The sequence below is a fragment of the Suncus etruscus genome, chromosome 16 (assembly GCF_024139225.1).
Source record: "Suncus etruscus isolate mSunEtr1 chromosome 16, mSunEtr1.pri.cur, whole genome shotgun sequence".
NCBI classification, from domain to species: domain Eukaryota; kingdom Metazoa; phylum Chordata; class Mammalia; order Eulipotyphla; family Soricidae; genus Suncus; species Suncus etruscus.
The window spans coordinates 19,842,788-19,868,714 of NC_064863.1; the positions used below are offsets into that span (position 1 = coordinate 19,842,788).

A 25,927-nucleotide genomic window follows, 5' to 3' on the forward strand; every position below is an offset into this window, starting at 1 on the left:
AATATCCTATGACTACCTACTATGTGTAGGCTCTCTGGGCGGGCAGAGGTGGTGATTGATAATGAGGATAAGGATATAAATGTCCTTTGTTAGGACTAAGAGTACATTGTTGAGTTCTCTAAGTTTCTTACAGTTTGAGCCCAGAGACCGGACCTGTAACTTAATGTGACTTAATACAATTGACAACCACTAAACTTCTCTTTCCTCTTTACAGACATTTATGATGACTTGTGAGCTGTTAGACATGTGGAATGTAAGGCATGAGGGTGGAAGTAAGAGGGTAGAGTAGCTGGGTGGCTTGTTTCAGTGTTTCAGGTGGCTGTCCAATACATATCCCAAAATAGACATGGACACACCACAGCACCTGGAATACAAGACCCCACTTCTTACTAGAATAAAACAAGTGAATTGTTACTAGTACATGGGTTAGCCCAATAAACACTTGGAACAGATGAGTCCCAACAAAGAGATTTTCTAATAACTATAAAATACCTTAAAATGTATTGAACTAAATTTTTTTTCAGCTCTTGGGCCATACCTGGCTCTTTACTCCTACATCTAAATTCAGGGATCCAAGCTGGCAGGCCTAGGGGGATCATATGGGATGGGTTGCTTGGGATCAATAACTTCTTTTGAATGGGCAAAATAATAGTCTTTTAGGTCAGTAATACCAAATAATCAATCTTCTACATTTGTTATGAGGTTGGGCTCCTTATAAAGAACCAACAAATTTATCACTCAGTTTCCAATCTATAAGTGGAAATATTTTTAAATCACATCCATAGGTTTGCCATGAGAATTAAAAGTAAATCACCACCTCAGACATCCATAGCTTCCTTATTCATTACTAAATTTCCCCTTTACTAATTCTCTTTATGTATTATATATATATATATGATTCCTCTTGTAAATTCTTTATGAAAGAATTTTGTGAGCACACATAAACATATGTGTGCATGTATGTATGTATGTACACTTGCTTGTTGTGGTGGTAATGTTTCTGGTGACGGGGCTTAAACCCAGAGTATCACTTTCAAGCAGCCTACTGCTGAACTTCCTCTTTGACTGCTTCCATGAAAAATATTTTTACACATGATCCCTAACCATATATGTTATGAGATCATCCTTACACTTTCATGTTTTCACAGATTTCTCTGAAATTTGGAAAAAAAGAGTTTTCATGTTGTTAACTTTCATAACTGAAATTTGCCCTGTGCAATGAAATACAAGTAAGTGAACATTATGATCCTTATAAGCATCTGCATGATCAAGTATTTCCTTTTATCTCTGAACAAGAACATGGTGGGTTGTTGTTTTTAGAGGTTTAATTTGTTTAGTCTTTTTAGTTTTGGTTTTTATTTTTTAATCACATGCATGATACCATGTAGCAGAAGCTTCCACCATCTCTATTGACAGACAGGAAAAAAGATCTTGATTGATTCCTCTCACTGATTCCATATTTTCTTCTCACAGGCATTTAGGGGAGCTCGGAGCACCCTCTGTTCTCTACAAATCACAATAGTCAAGCTTCAATGTAGGATTGGTGAAAATGTGTTGTTTTTCTAGGAACATTAAGGAACTGTGTTTTATTTTTCCAGAAACCTTCAGATTGTTAAGACTATCCATTTTCTGCTATGTGTGATGGTACACACACACACACACACACACACACACACACACACACACACACACACACACACACACACACACACAGGAAGATGTTAAGACCAAGCAATTTCTTTGAATTTTTGACCAGTTTTTTTTCAAATAATGTTCATATCTACTTTTATTCTCAGAGATGTTCTCTGTTCCATAGATAACTGAGTAAAATAGCAAACACTATAATAAATTACTATTCCCACCTCTGCTTCAACTGTTCCGTGTCACCACTAGAGGTAGCACTGAATTCTAACCCATGGCAGTAGTTGATGAAGTAGTAAAATCTAAAATTATCAGCATGTAAACTTAACTAGCTTCCTGAGAGATCACTGAGAATAAAATATAAACCTTCATATATGGACTCCATCCTCTTATTAACCTAACCACTTAGTTTGTCTCTCCCTAATTTGATGATTATTTCTTTCTTTATATGAAAAGAATATCATGACATGTTTTTTTTCTATAATCACTGTTTTATTTATAACAATTTTTTAATATTGTTTGTAGATACTTGTGTGTATGATGTCCATGTTTCATTTATAATGCTATCATTAAATGGCTGGGCCAGTATATCTGCAAACTTGTGTCTGAGTTTCAATAGTACCAAGAAAATTGTCATATATTATATCATTATGTTTCTTCCATTTTGGTCTGTTATCTTTTTATACTATTATTATTTGGATGTTGGACTTTCTGAATATCTCCATAAATTTTTGTCTTTTTATTTCTGCTCCTTTACAAACCTTTTTTGGACCTAATTTCTTTATGAATTTTGTTTTATAATCACTCTATTAAAGTTAATTTCTGCACACATATTATTAATTTCTAAGAGTACATCCTGTTTCCCTGAACACTCCTTCCAATAGTTCCTTCTATATGCAATCTTGAAATGTAAATGTAATTATCCTATTACCTTTGAAAATAAAGAATTAAAAATATTTTTCCTTTTCCTTTATTGTCTCAATTTGCTCCAATTATTTTTTTGTTTCTGCTGCATAATACCTGTTGGATCATGATATTTAAGTGCCATTAAATACAGATACTTTCTTGTTTCACTTCCTTAGAATGCAAATTGTTTTCTATTTTGGTCTTCTGAAAGAAGAAATATCATCTCGTTCCTCTGTCTGTATATCTTCACTTATTTTGCACTCTATCCTCTGTCAACGAAGAAACTTGCTGGGTACATCAAATTCTTGAACATTTCCAGAATTTGGCAGCACAAAACAATGTTTTTGCTGTTTCTCCCACTGAAAGCTTAAATTTCACTATTGTTTAATGTTGTGCCAAGTCCATTATCATTTATTCATTCTCTTATGAATGATCAAAATGTAGTTGACATTCTTCCACCAATATCTTTCTCTCTCTCATTCTCTCTGTTCTTTGGAGTTTAAACATTACTTCTACTTTGCTTCTCTTGGGTTTAAAGTGCGACATTTAATCAAAAGTGTATTTTTCCTTTTACATAATTAGCATCAAAATCACTCTTTTCTATATTAATTGAAGACAATATTTTGAATGGTATGTCATAGTATGTCTAACCACTTACATATGAATAAAAATTTATGTAAGTCAAGTTCTCATTCTTGCAGACAACAAAATAGACTTGCTTATTTTCATGTTCGATGACTTCTTTTTTTTTTTTTTTGGTTTTTTTTTGGGGGGTCATACCTGGCGATGCTCAGGGGATACTCCTGGCTGTCTGCTCAGAAATAGCTCCTGGTAGGCACGGGGGACCATATGGGACATCCGGATTCGAACCAACCACCTTTGGTCCTGGAGAGGCTGCTTGCAAGGCAAAACCGCTGTGCTATCTCTCCGGGCCCCTCGATGACTTCTTATAACTTGTAAAATAACTAAAATAATTTTAAAAGTATTAATCTATTGATAACTATTAACTTTTATAAAAACATAAGTAATTTGCATAGATTCACAGAACTATAGTTAGAGCAAGTGTTTAATTCAATGGGATTCATCTGATCATCTCCAAGACCATTACAAACAAGATTGCTTCTCAAAAATCTTTTGTTGATGATATTATTGTTGTTTGAGTGGGACATGCCCAGCAGAGCTTATGACTTACTCCTGACTCTGTGCTCAAAGTCACTCCTAGCAGAGCTCAGGGGGGCATATGTGGTGCCAGGAATTGAACTTGGGTTGACTTGCTCAAGTGCCCAATGTACTATCATTCCAGTACTTTTCAAAAAATTTTACCATCTGTATGTCACTATTAATTAGGGTTTTTCTATGAATAAACATAAGTACATTTTTGCCATGTTTGGGGGGTAATCTGCACCTTCTCCTACTCGCTGTAATCAGCCTATTTTTCTAGTGAATTAGTAATATTGGTTCATAAATTATAATTTGTTTAAAATATCAAGCTTTAAGAGCATATTTATATATAATATTTCTACATAATTATTTCTTTCAATTTTGTTTATTACATATGAGAAGTTCAATGTTTTCATTTGTTTTATGGTTTGGGTTCACATCTGCCAGTGCTTAGAGCTTACTCCTGGTTCTATGTCTATAAATCACTCCTGGCAGGGCTGGACAAAAAATAAGGCATTGGGGATGAGTCCTGCCCAACTGCAATTAAAGAAGGTACCTTACCTGCTGAACTATCTCTCCGACCACAATTTTTAAAATTTTTACACAAACAAAATTCTCATTCTTTCTGCTTAGAAAACTTCTCATCTTCAAGATAAGGTCAATTATACAATGTATTTCATAGTTTATTTATATTTTAAATTCTTTTCACTTACTATTTTCTTTTGAATTTCATTTACAGTGTTTCCTTCTGCTTATTTAATGTGACTAATCAACAGCAAAGTTGCTAGTTTATCCAGTAAAATATATAATCTAGCTTTGACCATATCCACATCCAAAATTCTTGTTTTCATTTGCATCATTTTTAACCTTTTTAGATCCCTTTATTTATTGATTCTTACTCTAGAATACCCTCCTTTAATTACCACAGCTTTATACTACAATTTCTGCTAGGAAAAAAATAACCTATTTCAATTCTTCCTCTTTTAAATTTTTAGCTTTCATCCTATTCATCATTTAAGATGAACTTTAGAACCGTTAGTCCAGTTTCCAGAAAATAACAGTGGTAAAATCATTTCAGTTAGAATTACATTAAATTTGTGCATTCAATTGAGAAGAATTAAAGTGTTGATGGTATTCATTCTTCCTTTCCAGGAAAATGACAACTATTTTCAGTTTATCCAAGACTTCATTTATGTCTTGTCTACATTTTTAAAATTTTCTTAACATAGAGTCGACTTTATTACTTAATAAGCTAACCCCTAGATAGCTTTATGTGTTATTTATATTAGTACAATTTTAAAATGCTTTTTATTTTCATGCTTTCTAAATGGTTATCCCTCATATATCAAAAATTATTCATTTTCATATGCTTATTTTACATTAAATCCGCTTACTCAACTCTCAATTTTTCTGAAAATCTTTTAGGTTTTTTTTTTTATATAGTTTTGCTTTCCAATGTAGATAAAAATTTTGTTTGGAATATTCTGTAATTTTGACTCATTTCTATAAATTTGACTCCTCTAGGAGACAAACATTATATTAGGTTGCGATAAATAATATCATACACATGTGTTGAATACATATATGCACATAAATGCACATGAATAATGAAATGATATATTATGTTGGAATAAATAATATGGACACATAAATGAAATAACAATTCAATAAAAATATATTGATAATTTTAATTATTTATGTAACTATGATTACAATAATAGGTTTAAATTTTTTTAAACTTTATTGACTGAGGGCGGGAGCCTTGGCACTAGAGGTAAGATGTCTGCCTTGCAAGCGCTAGCCTAGGAACAACCTCAGTGTGATCCCCCAATGTCCCATATGGACCCTAAAGCCAGGAGTGATTCCTGAGAGCATAGCCAGGAGTAACCCCTGAGAGTCTATGTGTGGCCCAAAAACAAAAAAAAATAAATAAATAAACTATTGATTGATTGGTTTGGGGGCCATATTCAGTGGTGCTCAGAGGCTATTCCTGGCTCTATACTCAGAAATTGCCCCTGGCATGCTGGGGGACCATATGGGATACCAAGAATTGAACCGGATCCATCCTAGGTTGGCCACATGCTAGGCAAACACCCTACTGCTGTGCTATCTCTCTGGCCTCAAATTAAATTTTTTTATTTCCTTTTTTTATTAATGTCTTTACTTATACAATTTTATTGCAAACATAATTGTTGTTGGGTTTCAGTCCTATAAAGAACACCCCCCCCTTCACTAGTGCAACATTCCCATCACCAATAAATACAATTTCTGCTCAGTGCTTTTTGTATATTAGTAACTTCATCTAAGGATTGGCATGTATTATTAACTGAAATTTCATAATTATCTTAGAATAAGGTTATTACTGATCCCCCATTTTGAAGGTAATGAAACAGTTTATCACATAAACATAAGCATATATACATATATAGCTAATCTTTAGCAAATCAAGAATAAAACACATCACATCATCTCAGAGCACATAGCTACCATTAACACAAAAGATATTTTATTTCATTTAAGTAGGCAAATAATTTTTTTAAGAAATGACGATGATATAGTTTGTGATTATTTTGGTTAAGAAACAAGATTGAAGATATAACTTTAGGTTGATTCTAGACAAGCGAAAGAAACATAAAGAATATATTGATGCTATCCCAGAAAGCTAAAATAGAAAATGCCTCTTCATAGTTTCTCAAGTTATGAGTAAGTACCACAATATAACTAAGGTAAAATAATATATTTCAATGACTAATGCATCTAGGAGACGGTTCTTATTCCCACACATCTAATAATACAGCATCATGAAACCTCTTGACCATGCCAGTTTCTAAACATTTTTCTACAAAACCTTGTAGTCTCATTAGTTTGGGCCTTGAGTTCACTAATCCTAGTTCATCCACAATATAGAGAGGGGGTGATTCGTGCTAAGTCAGACCTTGACAAGGAGCTGTGTTTTAAATGATTACCACCTTTTCCAGTGATGGGGGGAATAATTCTGTAACACTGAAAATAAAGTCCTTTAGAGTGTATGCAAAATTCTGCATTTCTGCCACATGTCCCTGTGTTACTGACTGTGTAATAGTTCTCCTGGACTCCCACATGTACAAAAGTCTGTGTCTGAAACCTTATGCTCAGCACAGATAACACGAGCATCTTGCCTGTACATTAATCTCATTGTTGGCTTTGGAGGAGATCTTCCTCAAAAAAGTTGCCATAAACATTTTTAGCTTTAAACGCTAAACATTTTATGATGGCAATAATGATTTGAGTCTCTTAGGGATTTCTATCAAAGCCCAATCTTTTACAAGCCCTGTTCCTAAAACTTACCCTTTACCCATGAACAGAGAGGAAGCTACATCTGAATGGACAAGCACAGTATTGCATTTCAGACCCTGGTTCTAGATTTGGTCCTGCTGAGCAAGGCTCTTAACCTGTCAGCTCTCAGCTTATTCCTTTGATGACTGGTAATAATAACATTGCTGCCATTTCTCTGAGATTGAAAAAGAAGCATAAATGGAAAAGTGCTTTTTGAAAACTGAAATACACTTGACATGTGTAAGAAAAGATCCAACAGTTTTCAGGACGCTTTCCCTAAAGAGCAGTCATATATATTGCTCACCCGAACTCTTCTGAAAAAGACAAACAGTCATCAACAGTTCCGTGGTGTTCTGCAGAGAGCCAGCCTGTTTCCATTTCAATTCAAAGCCCTGGAGGCAGCCAACTTTCAATCCAAGCACTGCCCCCTGAGTCTCCGGTAAATCTATCTGTTTCCCCTAGTACAGGTGGGGAGCATGTGAACAGAGGCATCAGGCGGTGCCCACTCATTATTTTTTTTTTATGTTGTGATAATCACCATTGAAAGGTGACAAGAGAAAGAATATTGCACAAGAACTGGATGAGAGAAGTGAGGAAGAAGAATACCACAAAACTAGGTAATACAAGCTTTGGGTCACCACGTCACTCTTTCTTCCCCTTCAACCAGGCATTTCTTTAAACACTATACAATGGCTGTGTACTGAGAAGTAAGCTTAAATTGAGCTTGAGACAGGGGCCAAGGAATGATGGAGTAGTGAATTAAATAGAAAATTGCGGCTTTTGCGCCCTAAGTGAAAGAATCGCTGCTCCAACTTGAGTATTTCTCACTGTTTTGGAGCTCTTTTTTCGAGGGGAACTTGATGTGAAACATATTTTTCTCTTTAGCGACTCAAGGACTGTTTCCTCTCAACCTTCTTAGAAATCTGTCCTTCACAGGTAAAATGTTCTTGAACCATCAGTGGCTTTCATTGTGGTCTATGAAAGTTTCTATTCAAGGAAGGTTCCAGAAAAAAAAAAAGTGAGCATCTTAAATTTACTTAAGGCTCACCCAGTTTCAATTAGCTATGAATGTGGCATTCAGCAGTATAAGCAACTGAGTGTAAAAGACAAAAATAACGAAGGAAAATTTTGCTTCTTAAATTCAATTTGGGTGTTTTACATAAAACTATTCCCTCCCTAAAGGGGTTTGAAATTATATCAAATTTGAAAACAATAAGATCCCCAGATTTAGGTATGTACCTCTATTTCATTCATTTACTTATAATTCTTGCACATTTCATTCAAGCACAGGTTCTAGAACACACAAATGAGGGCAATATTGATCTCAACATACATGACTTCTTACTTCATGGTACTGAGAGAAGAGGACCCTTGGAAAATGAATAAGATTCATATTCCAATCTTCAGGGATTGACACATAACTTTAAGACAATTTCCAGATGAGAAGCATGAAATTCTATGGCAGCTCTACAAATGAGCTATACCATTGTAAAATAAAGGCCTATAAATATAAACTAGACTAAGAAGGCAAATGGCTCATCCAGGTCTGTTCCATGAACATTCTGACACCACCCAGCTGCAAGAAACTTTTCACAGCCTCACTAGCCATTGCACTCTCATGTCACAGCTAGCCACTCACTGTTTACAACAATGTGCTTTTCATTTATTTGTCTAAATCTCCAATCACAAAATACATTATCATTGATAATACATTTTCACCCAATTTGCCATCTAGAAAACCCTTAATCTTCTCCTTAGATTTGCCCCAGTCATCAATAAGAGAAGAAACAATGAGATAAGATGTCATTCCAAGGTCTCTCCTGATCTTACAAGTCATTGATTCATGCATTTAAGAAACATACTAGATGGTTCAATTTCCATTTCAGATGACTTGAGGTGTAATTTTTCTTAACTCTCAAGACCTTCCATTTTTATATGGCAGCTTTTATACTGCTGGAAGTACTTTCCTGTAAGGAAATTATTTGTTCTTTACTAACTTATCCTTTCAAGTAGAGTAGCCACAATACAAGAGCAAGATCTATATATATATATATATATATATATATATATATATATATATATATATATATATATATATAATATTAGCATCTTCACTGTCACAATACATTCAATGATATTCCAAATGGTGCTGATATGTGTTTATCCATTTCAGCCTCAACACATCCCTTTGAGTTAGAAACTTTTATGATCCCATTTTGCCCCTGAGAAAACTTAGACATAGAAATTTAGTGCATAAAACAGGTCCTACAGTGAGTAAGTAGTGATCCATAATTTGACATGGGCTCCTCAGTGGCTATTTTGTGCTGCTTTCACTTATCTGGATACTCTCTAGACCTATTCTGAAGGTCTGTTATTTAAAATGTGAAGCTCAATAAATTCACTGACTCAATGACTGAGCAAGTGATCACTATTAGCCCTAGTTAAATACTCTTGAAAAGTCCTAGAGTATAGAACTGAAGAAAAATGAGGAGACTTGGATAAGGTTCAGAGAAAATTTTAGAAGATGAAAATAAAGAATTATACCAAAGGATTTAGGTTGCTTAGCCTTGAGAAGCAAAAGCTAAAGACTGCTTTCATAATGATCTTCAAGGCCAGGAAGGCTGATTTCTGAGGACAATGACGGAACTGTTTTTCTCCACCTCCAGGGAAGATGAAGGAACAGATCTTCAGCTGCAATGGGTGAGGTTTAAATGTGCCACAAGGAAGAATTTTCTTAGCCTAAGAATCATTTGTTAAACCTAAGAATGAGTTATGGGAAGAAGCTATATAAGGTCATCTGTCTTCAGCGTTCTGGATTTGCTTCTGCTCAGAATGAGGAGCATGTAGGGTGAAAACAAACAATGAGATGTCATTCCAAGGTCTCTCCTAGCCTTATGAATCTATGATATTTGAATCTAAGACATAGATCAAACACTTCATCTCTCTTGCATGAATAAATGAATGCCCCACATCACTTAAAAAGTAACAATAAAATATTACAAGCAGCAAGATATGTGTACTCAAACAAACCCTTGTGTCAGTAATGTGACCATTTCCACTTGTTTTCTGATAAACCTGACTTCTTAAACCTGCAGTCAAACCACATCTATAAAATGGTGGGGTCATTATCCTCTTAGATTTAAAGTTGACTCTGATCAGTCTGTTCTTTCAGGTAAGCATCTACTCACTTAATGGATGGCATTGGTTCCTTAAGTATGATATAAATTAAAATATGTATCACTGTTAAGTGCAATAAACCAAGGAAATAAAATACAATGTCACATGATTTCACTCCTATGTAGCATATGAATAACCAAAGCAAACAAACTGGCAAAATCAAAAACTCACGACTAGGCTATAACTAGAGTGTTTACTGGGAAGACAGAGGGTACTGGTGAAAGGAATAAGGAGTGCTTTAGGTGATTGGATGGCACTGGAACTTTGCTTGTAATTACAATATCTTTTACCCATTAAGAAGTGTGAAACTAAACCCTTGAATTATCATTTCAAAGAATTATAAACTAAGAAAACTCATGAACTACTATTTTGTCTATCTTCAATATAAGGTGATTTAAACATGAATATTCAAATCCTCTTCTGAACTCAGGCCACATCACTTCTACTTGTCCAATTTATTTCCTTTCCTGCATGGGAACTGAAACCCATACAATAATGGCCTGGGAAAAAAGACAGTAGATAAAACTAGAAACAACTATCATTTGGTATTATGTCAGAGATACAATCCTTCTTTGTTTTCAGTTCCCAGAAACAAAATTTGGCCTTAGAGTATGCTTTATATCAACCAGAGATTTTTCAAATACACACCATTCTTCTGATTAGTTGCCTAGGAAGTGTATATTTACTTCTCATCTCACGGAGGAAGAGACAGCTCAGAGAAGCTTATCTGACTGAGTATACACATTAAAGCCACATAGATGATTCCTGGGAATACTCTAGTTTTCACATCTCCATTGCCAATCACCAATGACTTACTGGGAACACATTTGCTGAGTACCTAACTCATCTTAACTCATCTTTAAAGCAGCAGACTACCCTCTACTGAGAACTAAACATGGTTTACATCACTTTAGTAATGGAAGAAACTCGAGTATTACCAGGACTTGATTACATGCTTTGCATGCATGGTACTGTGAATTGGATCCCAAGTAATGCAAGATAGAAGAGAGGAGAGGAGGGAATGGGAAGAAAAGGAAGGATGGGGGAAGCAAAGGGGGGAAGGGGAAGGAAGCATGGGGGAGGAGGAAAGAGGGGAGGAAAGGAGAGAGGAAGGGTGGAGAGGAGAAAAGAAAGGAGAAGGGAGGAAAGAGGAGGAAAAGAGGGGAGGAGAGGAGTGGAAAAGGGGAAAGGGGAAAAGAGAAAGTGAAGAAAGTGAATGAAAGGAAAGAAAAAGGAAAAAGGAAAGACAAAGAAAGAAAGAAAGAAAGAAAGAAAGAAAGAAAGAAAGAAAGAAAGAAAGAAAGAAAGAAAGAAAGAAAGAAAGAAGGAAGGAAGGAAGGAAGGAAGGAAGGAAGGAAGGAAGGAAGGAAGGAAGGAAGGAAGGAAGGAAGGAAGGAAGAAAGAAAGAAAGAAAGAAAGAAAGAAAGAAAGAAAGAAAGAAAGAAAGAAAGAAAGAAAGAAAGAAAGAAAGAAAGAAAGAAAGAAAGAAAGAAAGAAAGAAGAAGGAAGGAAGGAAGGAAGGAAGGAAGGAAGGAAGGAAGGAAGGAAGGAAGGAAGGAAGGAAGGAAGAAAGAAAGAAAGAAAGAAAGAAAGAAAGAAAGAAAGAAAGAAAGAAAGAAAGAAAGAAAGAAAGAAAGAAAGAAAGAAAGAAAGAAAGAAAGAAAGAAAGAAAGAAAGATGATTCCATACCCACCAACACACATGGCTCTTCAAGAACTACAGAGTGATCTTGAGCAGAGAGACAGGAGTAATCTCTAACCATTGCCAGATTCAACACTGACCCCCCCCCCCTTTTCTGGTTTATAGGCCACACCCGGAGGTGCTCAGTGGTTACTCCTGGCTCTGTGCTCAGAAATCACTCCTGGCAGGCTCAGGGGATCATACAGGATATAGGAGATTGAACTCAGGTCTGTCCTGGGTTGGCATTGTGCAAGGCAAACACCCTACTGCTGTGCTATCACTCCAGTCCCTGAACATTGTCCTTATAAAAACTTATGTAGTTCCAAAGTCTCAGACAATCTTCCCATGAGCTGAGAGACATGTAACAGACACTGGATCTTCCTCGGTGTAGTCTCACCTAAATGAAGTACAAGAGCTGACTTCTCACTCAGGTTATAACTGCCTGCAATTCTACTCTTCCTTAAATTCTGCTTCTACCTTGCTTCAACTTTGCTTCAAATGCTATCTTCTCTACAAAGTCAGCCTTGAGAGAATGCAATCCTCTGATGCTGACAAGATCTGGAGGTAAGTCCTATAGAGTAGTGAAGTGTTCTTGACTTCTCTGAAACTGCCTCATCTACAAAATGAGGCTACTACTAGCATTCTTCTAATTTGCAATAATGAGGATTCCAAGTCAATATAAGGCAGAGCTTCAAACAGCTCTTGGCACACAGCAAGCTCTTGGTGAATTAACTGTTGGTAATATAATTTTCTCTTCTAAGTTCTTTGAGTCCTCCTGGGATTTGTTTATCCTCTTAGTATAAAAAGTTATATTACTCTTATGTATTATAACTCTTTTTTTCATTGTTATCTACCCTTAATGAGCCCTAGAACCATCTTTTCTTCTAATGTCTGTTATATGCTATCTTATGTATCTACCTACCTACCCTAAAGAGAAATCCTGAGGTCAGTTACTTCTTCCCACATCCTCAGACTTTGTATTAATTGGTCACCAAATATTTTTACATCAATCTCTCATTTCCATCTTGTTTCCAAGGTCCAGTCAGTCTTATTTACAGGAACAAAGCAGATTTTCCATTGAGTTTCTGATCTCTAGCCTTATCACATCCAAAACTATTCTCTGCATTGAAGCTAAAATAATATTTCTAAGAGGACAATCTGCTTATGCCAGACCTGTGCTAAATTCCATCAGTGTTCCTATACTATTATGTCCAGTCTAGCCATATAGAACTTTCTCCTTTTCCACTTAGTCTTTTTCCCACTTTCACCCACCCATAGAATTGGCTGTTCAATACATACTTTTGAATCTGACAGGCATATTTTATCTCTCGACTTAGATAGTCTCCCAGAGTTTTGTCTGGTCTAACTTATTTTCATTTGAGAAGTTGTGTCAAGATCACCACCTCTTGCCAATCCCTTGGACAAACTAGGATTGCTCTGGAGAGCTCCCCAGTGCTTAAAATATTTGGATTCCTTCTTATAGTTATGACCTGCTGTGCACTCCCTATTAAGATCCAAAGTTCAAGGGCAAATGCTTCTGATTACTTTCTTATCCTTTGAGTGAGGGTGTGCTTTGTACACAGTATTTAAAAAAGAATTCTAACTTGAGGCCTCATGTTTTTGACCTTTAAACTGTAGCACATGTTCAGATATATGTGCTAAAATAAATAAGACTTTTGAGACAGAATCAAATAATAAGATCTAGTTCCCATTTCACAGACGAGAAAACTGAGGTATGCAAAGTTTATAAGAAGTAGTATTAGAAAAGAAAGAAAGTTTAATCTGCACAAAATATTTCCTATACTAACTAACCAAGTTGTGAGAAACTTGGCAGATCACTTTACCTCCTTAGCTCTAATTCTTCCAGTATAAAAGCAGGGACCATAATTTATTTGGGTGATCAAATAGACTCTTTGGGGGGCACCAAAGTAATAGCACATTGGTGCTTGCTTTGTATGCTGCTGGCCAATCCCTACAGGTCAACCCCTATGGTCTCCCTTAGCCTAGCAGGATTGATTCCTGAATGCAAAGCTAGGAGTAAACTCTGAGTACTACCAGTAGCAGCCCCCAATACAAACAAACAAAAATGCAATGCAATTTTTCTTCTAAATCAAATGTGGCATTCCATTTAGATTGGCAAACATATCAAGATGGACTGTACACCAGATTCAGGGTTATGTGTACAGAAGCAAACAACATACACACTTGCCCTGGAGGAATCCATGTCCTCATGAGAAGACAAGCAATGACAGACAAGACACAAGAGAACAGGAGAGTTCAAAATGATCAAACACTGTAATTACATCCACCACTTTTATGTGAATCATCCCCAAAAAGACTTATTAAAAAAGGGAGAGAGTGAGAGAGAGAGAGAGAGAGTTGTTTGTCTCTTTACAAAATCTCTTAACTGACTTTAATTGCCAAGACAATGAAGAAACTTTATTGGGAAGAAAGTTTACTCCCATTTTCCTCTCTCATACATAATCACCTCCATTTACAATACGGAAAGCCAACGCCTCAAGTAATTTTGTCAGAGATCAGATGGTTTCCTGATGTTAAAAACCACTGTCATTCCATTCCTGAGTTTCTCCCAGAGTTGAAGTGGGCTACGTGAGATAGCAGCATTAACTTGACACAGATGCTGTTGGCTTTCCAGTATGGGTTCTATGCTGAAATGGATTTTCAGATTTACAGTTGATTCTAGAAATTGCATCTAGCTCATTTTCAACTCCATGGGTAGGCTGGTTCATTTAAGGCAAACAGCATCCAATTAAAATACATTCTGAAGAAGTGAGAAAGCAAGTCATTTAAGCCCAACTTAACTTACTTAAAAAAATAATACCAGTATATTTCTCAAAGATTACATCCTATTCCATTACTGTGATGTGATAAATAGATAATATCAATAAAATATGCACGATCATAATAAAATTTGGAAGTAAACACGAAGACGCAGCTTTGTGTTCATGCAAAGACTTCAGGGGCTCTTTGAAAATCTACATCCTATTTTAGTATCTTGGTAGTGGTGTGACCTTGGCCACATTCCCCTAATACTCTTGAGCCTCAGTTTCGACACTTGCACGATATGAAAAAATTACCTAGCAGAATATGTGTGTGATTTAGAAAAATAACTTAATTCATGGTGTGAAGTAAGGGTTAAAAAATAAACCATTAAAATATTTGATTAAAGTCTTAATGATTCAGAGATTGATTATTCTATTAGATAATCATCATGCTTTTCCCCTTCTTTCTCTTGCTTCCTGCCTGCCCACATCACAGCTGCTTGTAAGCTACAATTCCATGAGATAAAAAAAATGATGAGATAAAATTCAGTGCAGATAGCATAGCAACAAAGTGAGAAGAGCATAGGCATTTAAGTCAAACAGTCTGAACTTGAATATCAGATGGCTTTACAGGTTATGTAACCTCACAGAATCTTAATTTCTTTATTTTAAATCGGAAGGAACCGTTTTAATCTCACACACACAAACACACACACACCCCACCACCACCACCACCACCACCAATCCTTGGTAGTGGCAAATTATAAGTAGATAGTGAAATACTGCATCAACTTCAATTAGAAATGAAGTAGTTACAGGTCAGAGAGAAAGTATATAGGTGAAGGTATATGCTTTGCCTATTGTTGATCCTAGTTCAACAGCCCCTAGCACCACATGGCCCCCAAACATTGTCAAATATGTTTCTGTAAAACCCTGAGCACTGCTGGTTGTGACTAAGGTAATCCCAGAACTGTAAATTTCTGCTTGCCTAAGACCATGGCTGAAAAATCACACAGACTCCCTGAGCATTTGTTTGGGACATTCTTTCCCTAGCCCTAAAAGAAACGCAGTATTTGACTAAAATAAAGCTGCATCTTCATTTTATTTCCATAACTCCATCAGTACTGTGGATGACCCAAAAAAAGTCTCTGTCATGAGATACATTGTATTTCCAATATTATTTAATTTAATTTGCAGGTAGGGATAGCCTGAGTATCCCTAAGACATTACATATATTGGAACCCAATATGGCAATCCAATGACTAAAGCATGGGATCAGCACACATGCTTCACTGAGGAATAGAGAACTAGAAGTAAGGAAAGCAAGAGCTGACAGACTGTGATGTGATGTTCTTTCCCACAATGGTCTGTATTACCAACAGTTAGGGAGACTAGATAAAAGATTAGGATGCCCTTTCTTAGTTATCACAGTGGAAATGACAGTGGTCAACCAGCTGTACAGGATCGCATCTTGGGAGGCAAGTAGCATAGAGAATATTTTCATTCTCTCAGGTTTTTTTGGGAAATGCTTAAGCTAAAGGCTCAGGACAATACTAACATTAATAAGACCCATGCTTTTTAACAGAAACATTTGGATTTTTATGTTCCTAGATTAACTATTTGTCCACAGAGATCTGAGGCACATTTTCACATATTCTTCTCCCCTCCTCCTATAAAATAAAGGCTGTGTATAAGAAGCCAGTGTCAAAAGGACAACTTATAAACAAAAGACAAAAACTTCAAAATCACATCAGCAAACTATAAAATATCTGAATTTTTGTTTAGGATATCTAAGGACCCAACTCGTGGTATATTCCAAGAAGCATGCAGAAATTTATTTTGTATCCTTTCCTCCTCCCAAAATAATGTCCCCACTCAAAATGGAAGGACTAATTCTATGAGAAGCTAAGGATGCTCGTCTATCTGTTTGTTTGTTTGTTTGTTTCTGAAGCTCCTTCCTTAACATCATATTGCTTAACATGAAACATAACGACCAATATCAGTACTATATATTTCACCAAAATTTCTACTGCTAAATAGAATTTCCTTAACAGTTTTCCTCTTGTAATAAAAAGGGGGAAAGCATTAAAAATGTTAAAAACCAACTACTCTGAATCACCATTTTAATATGAAACTTTCTGCTCGAAACAAAATAGAAATCTTAGTTGCACTTTATCCAACACCACCCCTAAGAAATGCTTCATGCAAGAAAGTGTTCTTTTTTCCATAAAGCAGTAGCATTTTTAAAAAGGCAGCAGGGGGTGGGGAATGAGAAGTGCGCTGGCATCGCTCTCAATATTGTTGTCTAATTAAATGGCAATGGAGTGGATGCGTAAAAATATGCATTAGAGGTGTGTAATGTGTAAATGTGAAGAAGAGTAATCAAAGCCATTCAACGGGATTTAGGAAGGGATTTCAGTTGGCAGCTTACGAGACAGGAGCATATAATTTTGCTAATTTGAAATAGGTATTGTAACATATCAACATTACTGCTTTGCATATTTTAATGAAAACTGCCTCTCTACCAAAATGAAGCCTTTAGTTTGAACACTTTGCAAACCACAGAGCATCTACCTCTTAGGAGTTCAGCACACATAAGAAAGATCTGCAAACTGCTTTCAAAGAATGGTCACCTCATTTAAATAGGCTCAAACCAAGCCCCTTAGACCAAATGACCATCACACCACAAACTAAGTCTGACGACAGATGTATGAAAATTTTATATTGCAATGAACTCGTACTCATACAAACCAAATCTGCATGTTCCCTTTGATATACACCTGCAACTTATTAATTCAAGAGCCTTTATTTAAAAAGTATAAATTTAGCAACATCTATAGACTCGTAGAATCCTATTGACTTGCTCAAAAATCTAGAGTAAATTCACTCAGTCTTATTTGCATGGCTTGCAAAGAATTGAAAAACTAATGATGACTGTTCCCAGATGGGTGTCTGCTCTTATGAGTTCTTCAAATAGACTGATGTGAATTGCCTATGTTTGACTAAAAAAGTTGAGAGAGAAAGAGAGAGAGAGAGGAGAGCGAGAGGGAGAGAGGGAGAGAGAGAGAGAGAGAGAGAGAGAGAGAGACTTGGGACTGTCTGTCTAGAGCTGAGGACATCACTTACTTACCTGCCAGCTCACTTCTCGCTGAAGTCCTTTTTTCCAGTCTTCTTCCAGTCTTGAGGAGGTTTCATCCATTGCTGATGCTGCTTACCCAGACTGGATTCGCCAGTGGCTGTTACTCTCTTTCGTTGCAAGCCTCTACCAAAGCAGCAGCGAGGGCAGTTCAGGGACAGACTGTCATGGAGAAAATGCCATGCCAGAGGATGAGGGATTGGGTGGGAAGAGGCCACAAGAGAACAAATCTGGGATACATGGGGCTCCCCTGACAGCTGCCAACTAGCCCGACTGGAGGCCAAGCTCTGCCATTGATCATCCAGAGATTAGCTACAACCCAGCTCCAGGGTCAGTGGACAATGGGTCATTTTTATGCTTTTGGCATAAAAGTCAGAAGAGAAAAGCTGGAAAGCATGCTTCCTGCCTGAGAAATAGGCATGCCTATCTGTACTGCCATCGGCTCTTCCCTACACATGCATAAAGAGACAGGCACATGTGTGCCGTGCGTGTCAACACACATATACACATACATCAGAATTTGCTTTGTCCTGCAGTATTGCATCAGTGGGCTAGAATACTTAGAAAAAAATAAGCTACTTTACATAGATCAACACATTTCTTTTTCTTTTTCTTTTGTTGTTTTTTTTTTGTTTGTTTGTTTTTTTTGTTTTTAGGCCACACCCGATGACGCTCAGGGGTTACTCCTGGCTATGCGCTCAGAAGTCGCTCCCGGCTTGGGGGACCCTATGGGAAGCCCGGGAATCGAACCTCGGTCCGTCCTAGGCTAGCGCTGGCAAGGCAGACACCTTACCTCTAGTGCCACCGCGCGGGCTCCAGATCAGCACATTTCATTTGAACATCTTCCCCCAAAATTCTATGAATCACCCAGCAGTCAGTAAACATGGATAATAGCAAAATCTCTTTGGTGAAAATACAACATTATATATAGATGAAGCCTGAGCTTCTAGAATCCCTGTTTTCTCCCTAAAGGATGTCCTGCAGTAGATGTCTTTCTGGCTATGAATCTCAAAATTCTTCTGCAAACTATTATCCCAAATGATCAGAGGTTTTGGTATAGATGGGTTCCTCAGATTTTGGGAATGAACATAAAGAAACCTAACTCAATTCTGCCCTGCTTCTTTACTGTTTCTCATACCAATGATGCTCTCCTGCTGTTCAGAATTAATTACCTATAGTTTGAACTGCTATCAAAAGCCACCTATTTTTTTCTCTTACAACAATGGTTATCCAATTTGATTGCACAATAGACCCAACTGGGAATCTCTGATATTTAAATTTGCTAAGCATCCCCAGAATTCTGCTCTAATTAATTGGTCTAAGGTGAGGTACAAAGTTTTTGGAGATTTCTCCAAACATTGGAAATCGAGCTCCCATAGACCCAGCTATACCACTCCTAGGAATATACCCTAGGAACACAAAAATACAATACAAAAATCTCTTCCTTACACCTATATTCATTGCAGCACTATTTACTATAGCAAGACTCTGGAAACAGCCAAGATACTCTTCAACAGATGAATGGCTAAAGAAACTGTGGTACATATACACAATGGAATATTATGCAGCTGTCAGGAGAGATGAAGTCAAGAAATTTTCCTATACATGGATGTACATGGAATCTATTATGCTGAGTGAAATAAGTCAGAGAGAGAGAGAGAGAGAGATAAAGACACAGAATGGTCTCACTCATCTATGTCTTTTAAGAAAAATGAAAGACATTCTTGCAATAACAACTTTCAGACATAAAAGGAAAAGAGCTGGAAGTAACAGCTCACCTCATGAAGCTCACCACAAACAGGGATGAGTTTAGTTAGAGAAATAACTACGTTTTAACTATCCTAATAATGAGAATGTACGAGGGAAATAGAAAGCCTGTCTAGAGTACAGGCGGGGGTTGGGTGGGGAGGAGGGAGATTTGGGACATTGGTGATGGGAATGTTGCACTGGTGATGGGTGGTATTCTTTACATGACTGAAACCCAAACACAATCATGTATGTAATAAAGTTGTTTAAATAAAAAAATATAGTAAACATAAAAAATACAAAGTTTTGTAGGTTCTTAGATATTTATTTTCTTTCTTGGTTTGTTTCTGTCATTTTGTTTTTGGTTTTTGGGTCACATTTGGTGGCACTAAGGGATTACTCCTGACTCTGTGCTCAGAAATTGCCCCTGGCTCGGGGGAATATATGGAATGCTGGGAATCGAATCCGGGTCCAACATGGCTGGGCTGCATGCAAGACAAACGCCCTACCACTGTGCTACCACTCCGGCTCGAGTTGGATGTTTGTTTCCTATTGCAAGATGAGTCTATTGTGTAGCCATGATTAGAATAATAAAACTTAAAGCCAAATATTATTGTTTGGATATCACTATGTTAAAAATCTCCAGACATGCCAATGTTCATGCTTGTCATATCAATGGCAGTCATATGATTACCTTCAAAGACAGTCCAATTTCATGATTAATGATTTTCTACTAGAATGATTTGTTATTCTCACCTCCTACAACTTTCATAGCTATATGATCTCTAAATGTCATAAGGACTAACTAATACCGGCATCAAGACTATAGGATAAATCTTAAGAGAACCAAAGATAGCACAGCCAAAGTGTGACCACAAGTCTGTTGAATTATTTCTTTTTTTTTGGGGGGGGGGCCACACCCGGTAACGCTCAGGGGTTACTCCTGGCTATGTGCTCAGAAGTTGCTCCTGGCTTGGGGGACCATATGGGACACCGGGGGATCGAACCGCGGTCCGTCCAAGGCTAGTGCAGGCAAGGCAGGCACCTTACCTTTAGCGCCACCGCCCGGCCCCTTGAATTATTTCTTTTCCAAATTGTATTTCCCTCAGAAAGTCATATATGATGAGTTTTAGGTAATTTCCCCATCCTACATACACCCCTGCAATGAGTCTTTTACCATCACAATCTCACTAATATGACATCATATTCAATTAGTAAACTTGGATTTGATCCTTCCTTCAAATGACATATGAACATGTCTTGTAGGCTCTAACTTGCCATGTAAACCTAATTTGTCATTATTCTCCTTCTAACAATAATTGTATACCTTCCACCTCACCTCTATAACAAAAAATAATCTTCCTACCTACTTGATTCCCCCTCTTTATTTATAATGCTTCTTCAGAGGTTACCCTTAATATTAGAATAATGTCCAGAAGAAAGGGTCTAGAAAATTTCTCTGACGCTAGAGTCAGTGGAGATCATGACTCATCTGGCCTTTTCCAATCTTCTCCAAATACCTATCAATAGATTCTGTGAGAAAAATCAGGAGCAATTTGTTACTTCATATAAATCACCCCAATTGCAAGGCAGTTGAACTAGCTCTTATGGAAGATAATACACAAAGTAATTGAACATATTCTTTAAACTCAGACAGATTAGCAACTCCATTATATTTTACCTCTACATCCCAAGAGATTTTACCTAATCTGTCTGAACCCTAGTTTCTTTTTTACTTGTTTGTTTTTGGGTCATACTAATCTGTGCTCAGAGATCACTCCTGGTGAACCATATAGGGTGCTAGGTATTGAACCTGATCATCCATATGCAAGGCAATTACCTATCCACTGTACTAGCATTTCGGTCCCTGAACCCTAGTTTATACCTCTTCAAGGGAAATGAAATAGACTCATTTATCTATATGATCATTTCCCCAGATTTGGTTCCCCTTTGTTCCAGGCTCATAGCAAGATTTCATTTTCTTAAGCCCCTTGAGGTTAGTTATGATAATATGATTAACTTTGACAACTAGAATGCAAGGTTTATAGCTGTTCCCTCCTGGGAGAAATCTTTAGTCACTAGTACATGACTTACTAACAAATCAGGGTCTATGGAAACATGTATATCTATTTGTTTTAAACAAAAGGAACCAGAAGGATGAGCCAGTTAGTAGTGATCAGAAGCCTCAGAGAGTCACTTGAACCAACAATAGGAATGTAAGAAAGAAAAAAACATTCATAATTGTTTACTCCTATACTATAACCTAACCTACTACAATCAAGGCATTATCTTTATTATAGTTATTATCAGGATAAAGTGAAATATTCTTGCTAGAGCATTTATCACTAGCATCAATTCAGCAATATTATTTTTAATAGGTGTTATTACAATTCAGTCAGTTCTACCTGTGTCTCTGATAATTCACAATTTTCTCCTATTGCAGCCTGGGTTTTTCTTGCTCAGAAGTATTAAGCACGGTAATTTCCATAGATGATGATGTAGAAATATAAATTTTAAAAAGAAGGGGTAAAAGTGTTCAATAATGCAGTGTCAGTCTATCTCAGAATGCAAACTCAGAATAGCACGACTTTAATGCTACTTGCCATTTAGCAAGGAAATTAATGAAAGCAAAATGAAGCATCAAATAATAAACGTAGCTCTGTATGAATTTGCTACTGATAAAATACATGTCTCCAAAATGGAAACATAATGAAAACATATGTGAATACAGGAGCTTATTAACTAGCACAGCCTTTATTCACTATTCTTAAACCAAGCAATCAAAACAGAATTAGTTTTCTTTCTATCCTTATTAAATGCCTTCATTAAAGGATGTTCCAGCTATAAAAATAGTGTAAGTAAATCATGAGTAAAAAGCTGGCCGGATCATAACACTGATATTTCAAGATCAAATCTTTGATCTGCTCTGAGATAGATGTGGGGTTATTTTTAAAATATATTTTTCAACTTCTAAAACATAATTCCACCCTCAGCTATGGGTTGATTTGCATCTTTCTAACTAGAAAAACTAAAGTATTTACTCTTACTACTACAGCATATGATTTTCTTTGATGTTTTTATTTATAATTTTATTTCTCTTTACAAAGTTGATCAGGGTAAAACAGTCACTAGAATTGGGCTTAACCCTAATATGATTGGTGTTCTATAAAATGATGAACATGTGGGCACACAGCTACATGCGTACCCAAGAGAAATGCCTTAAAAAGATGAAAGTAGAGATCAAGATGACACATGTACAAACTTAGGAATGCCAAAGACTGCCAGAGAAAAATTACTATTTTTCCCTCAAGATAAGTGGCATTTTTAAAATGTGCTGACTAATGATAAACAGGAAGAGTTTTTGAATTTATAATGTTTTCCTTATGGAAAATTTATACATATAAATTATAAAGGAAAATCTATACAAAATGGATCAGTCCTCCTTGATTTTAGGAAAGAATTCCTTTCAAAAAAATAGGTAAACCTTCATTGCAAGAATTTAGGGGCCGGAGAGGCAGCATGGAGGTAAGGTGTTTGCCTCTCATGCAGAAGAATAGTGATTCAAATCCCGACATCCCATATGGTCCCTTGAGCCTGCCAAGAGTGATTTCTGAGTGAAGTGCCAGGAGTAATCCCTGAGCACTGTCAGGTGTAGCCCAAAAACCATAATAATAATAATAATAATAATAATAATAATGATAAATGAAAATAAAAATTATATCCTAATAATAAGATGCTTAAATTTTTTGCTACAGCTACCACAGGCTGTGAGCTTACCTTGCACATAATTTACCTGATTTCGATCTGTAGTACGAGCCCACCAGAGGTGAATCCTGAGCAAAAAGCCGGGATTAAGCCTTAATTTCTGTTAGGTATGGCCCCAAAACAGTAACAAAATGTTAGCTTCACAAAAAATCTATACTAACATAATCATACCAAAATACCTACTAGCATAATCATACCCACAATATCAATCATTGATGTATTAACCAAAACAAAATCAAGCAAACAAAATATTTCTGTCATCAGAGGGAAACATCTAAAGAAGTTGAACTCTGACACCAAATTCTAGTCTAGAAAGGATTAGTTTTCAGTTCACTGTTTCAATGAAATAAGGAAAGCTTACTGTTCCCTCTGTAACACAGATAACCAGAGCGGCAGTGATGGCTACCCAATTTGTGCTAAATAGTACCCACTAAAATACTTACAGAATTTATAATGAGCTAGTATATCTATAAACAAGGGAGTTTACATCAAAAGGTGGCTGTTACTTTCATAAGACTAATCAAGAATTTGATAAAGAAATCTGTTTTTTAAAACTATTCTTATTATTGGAGGTAGGGGATATCATAAAGATTTACAAAGATGGTCTCCCTAGTTGCTCCTCATTGTTTCAAAAATTCTTAATTTAATTTACAGAAATTTGTGCTGAATTTGAAAATTTTGCTTTAGGGATGCAGCTTACATCCAATGTGCACCAGAAGTGATCATTAATAACTCTACTTAGATAAAAAAAAATGCCTTAGAACTGCAATCAAAAAATTAAAGGAAATTTATGAATTTTAAATGAAAACATTTTAGAATAAGTACATTATTTACAATTCTCCAACTTGATCAATGTTTATACTTCAGGCACCATAGAGATAGCCCAGTAGTTTAGCATTGACATTGCATATGGTCAAGCCAGGTTTCATCCCCAGCATCCCATATGGCCCCTTAAACATCATAAGTAATTCTGGAGTACAGAGCCAGGTGTAAGTCTTGGCCGAAACACAAACAAAACAATACTTAGTTCATTAGTCAATTACCATGTTTATACTTACATAACTACCATGTTTTATTGCATGCAATAAGAACGATTCTATGAAAAGAAAATAACTTTTCTTTCCAAAAGTAATTTTTCTTAACCTACATATAATGAACAAAAATATAGGAAGTGAAATATTAAAACCAAGAAACAGAATCCATTACAATTCCTAAGCCTACTTTTATCATGTAAGTGAGAAACCGTCTGACTGTAACCATGAACATTAAACATTATATAAACTTAAGCCACAGAGACTCCAATTAATTACTGCCTGGCATTACCTTGTCTTCATATAACTACGTAATAATACCAACTGCCTATAATCAGAAGGATTTAGTAGACATTTATTGATGAAAATCAGATGATTTCATCCACTATGTCTGAATTACTTTGATATGCTTGAGCCTGAAGCAAAATAATGTAATAAAAACAACATACAGATGAGAACCTCGATTTTTCTCTACATATGAATCTGTCGCTGATTTGAGAAGAATCAAATCTAAGTCCAACCAGGTGAAGACATTCCATCTATCATCTTCCCCAATTCAATATAAAAATAATATTCTCCTGTCTAGTATGTTTATATACTGTTCCTGACTGTGATATTCTGGGTATCAAGAGGGCCCAGAGACAAGGAGAAGTGCCTTAACTAATGTGAGGCACAACAGAGATGAACTGCATAAATACTTTCTTAATATAGTTGGCCTTAAAGATCACCCAGAGTATAGTGAGGAAAAGGAAAGAAACTGAGTAGGGAAGAAGAAAGACAAGTGTGAAATAATGGGGGACAGGGCCAAGGTGACTCAGGAGCATTGTTTTGGTTAAGAAAGGACAGAACTAAATATTGAAAACACAGAGTCAACAACAATGAAATTATGAGGCCCAAATTTTAACAACCAAAGTGAAAAATGATCCAGTTATGATGGCAGGCTGAGGCAGGAGTAATGGCATGGGATAAACTATGGGAATATTGGTGGTGGAAAGTTGACACTGGTTGTAGGATTGGTCCTAAAACATTGAGTGTCTAAAACCCAACTATAAATAACTTTGTAAATCATAGTGATTTAAGCAAATTTTTGTTGTTGTTGTTTTGGGGCCACACTCATTTGACGCTCAGAGGTTACTCCTGGCTATGTGCTCAGAAATCGCCCCTGGCTTGGGGGGACCATATGGGACGCTGGGAGATAGAACCGCGGTCTGTCCTACCCTAGCTCTTGCAAGGCAAACACCTTACCTCTAGCGCCACCTTCCCGGCTCCAGCAATTTTTAATGAACAACATACACACAAAGAGAACATCTTAAATCATAAGCTCTCAGAAATCATAATGAATAAAGTAACAAATAGAATAGGATTGCGAGAGATAGGTTATGTGGTAAAAGTAAGAATATTATTTCCTCTTCCCCTACACAATTCAGTAAACTGTCACAGGTCTGAAATAACCACCAGTCTCAACATGGATTTCAAAAACTCTTTTCTGTCACTTTCTATTAAGATACTCCCTAAAGGAGAGGGAACCTAGAGCTTTATCTCCCAATAATGCCCTGTTGAAGGCCAATTTTCAGTTTGGCTTAGAG

The 25,927-nt window shown here is 36.3% G+C and overlaps 1 protein-coding gene across 2 annotated transcripts in view; it reads right to left on the reverse strand.

The window, feature by feature from the left end:
- PPARGC1A (PPARG coactivator 1 alpha) overlaps positions 1–25,927 on the reverse strand; it is a 729,356-nt gene that overhangs the window by 300,153 nt on the left and 403,276 nt on the right. The window contains exon 1 of one of the 2 annotated variants that reach the window (XM_049789991.1): positions 17,794–17,902. The exons of the other annotated variant lie outside the window; for it this stretch is intronic. Coding sequence (XP_049645948.1) covers positions 17,794–17,862 — 69 coding nt within the window. The 5' untranslated portion in view covers positions 17,863–17,902. Of the gene's footprint in view, positions 1–17,793; positions 17,903–25,927 lie in introns of those variants that run through there. 2 annotated transcript variants of the gene reach the window in all.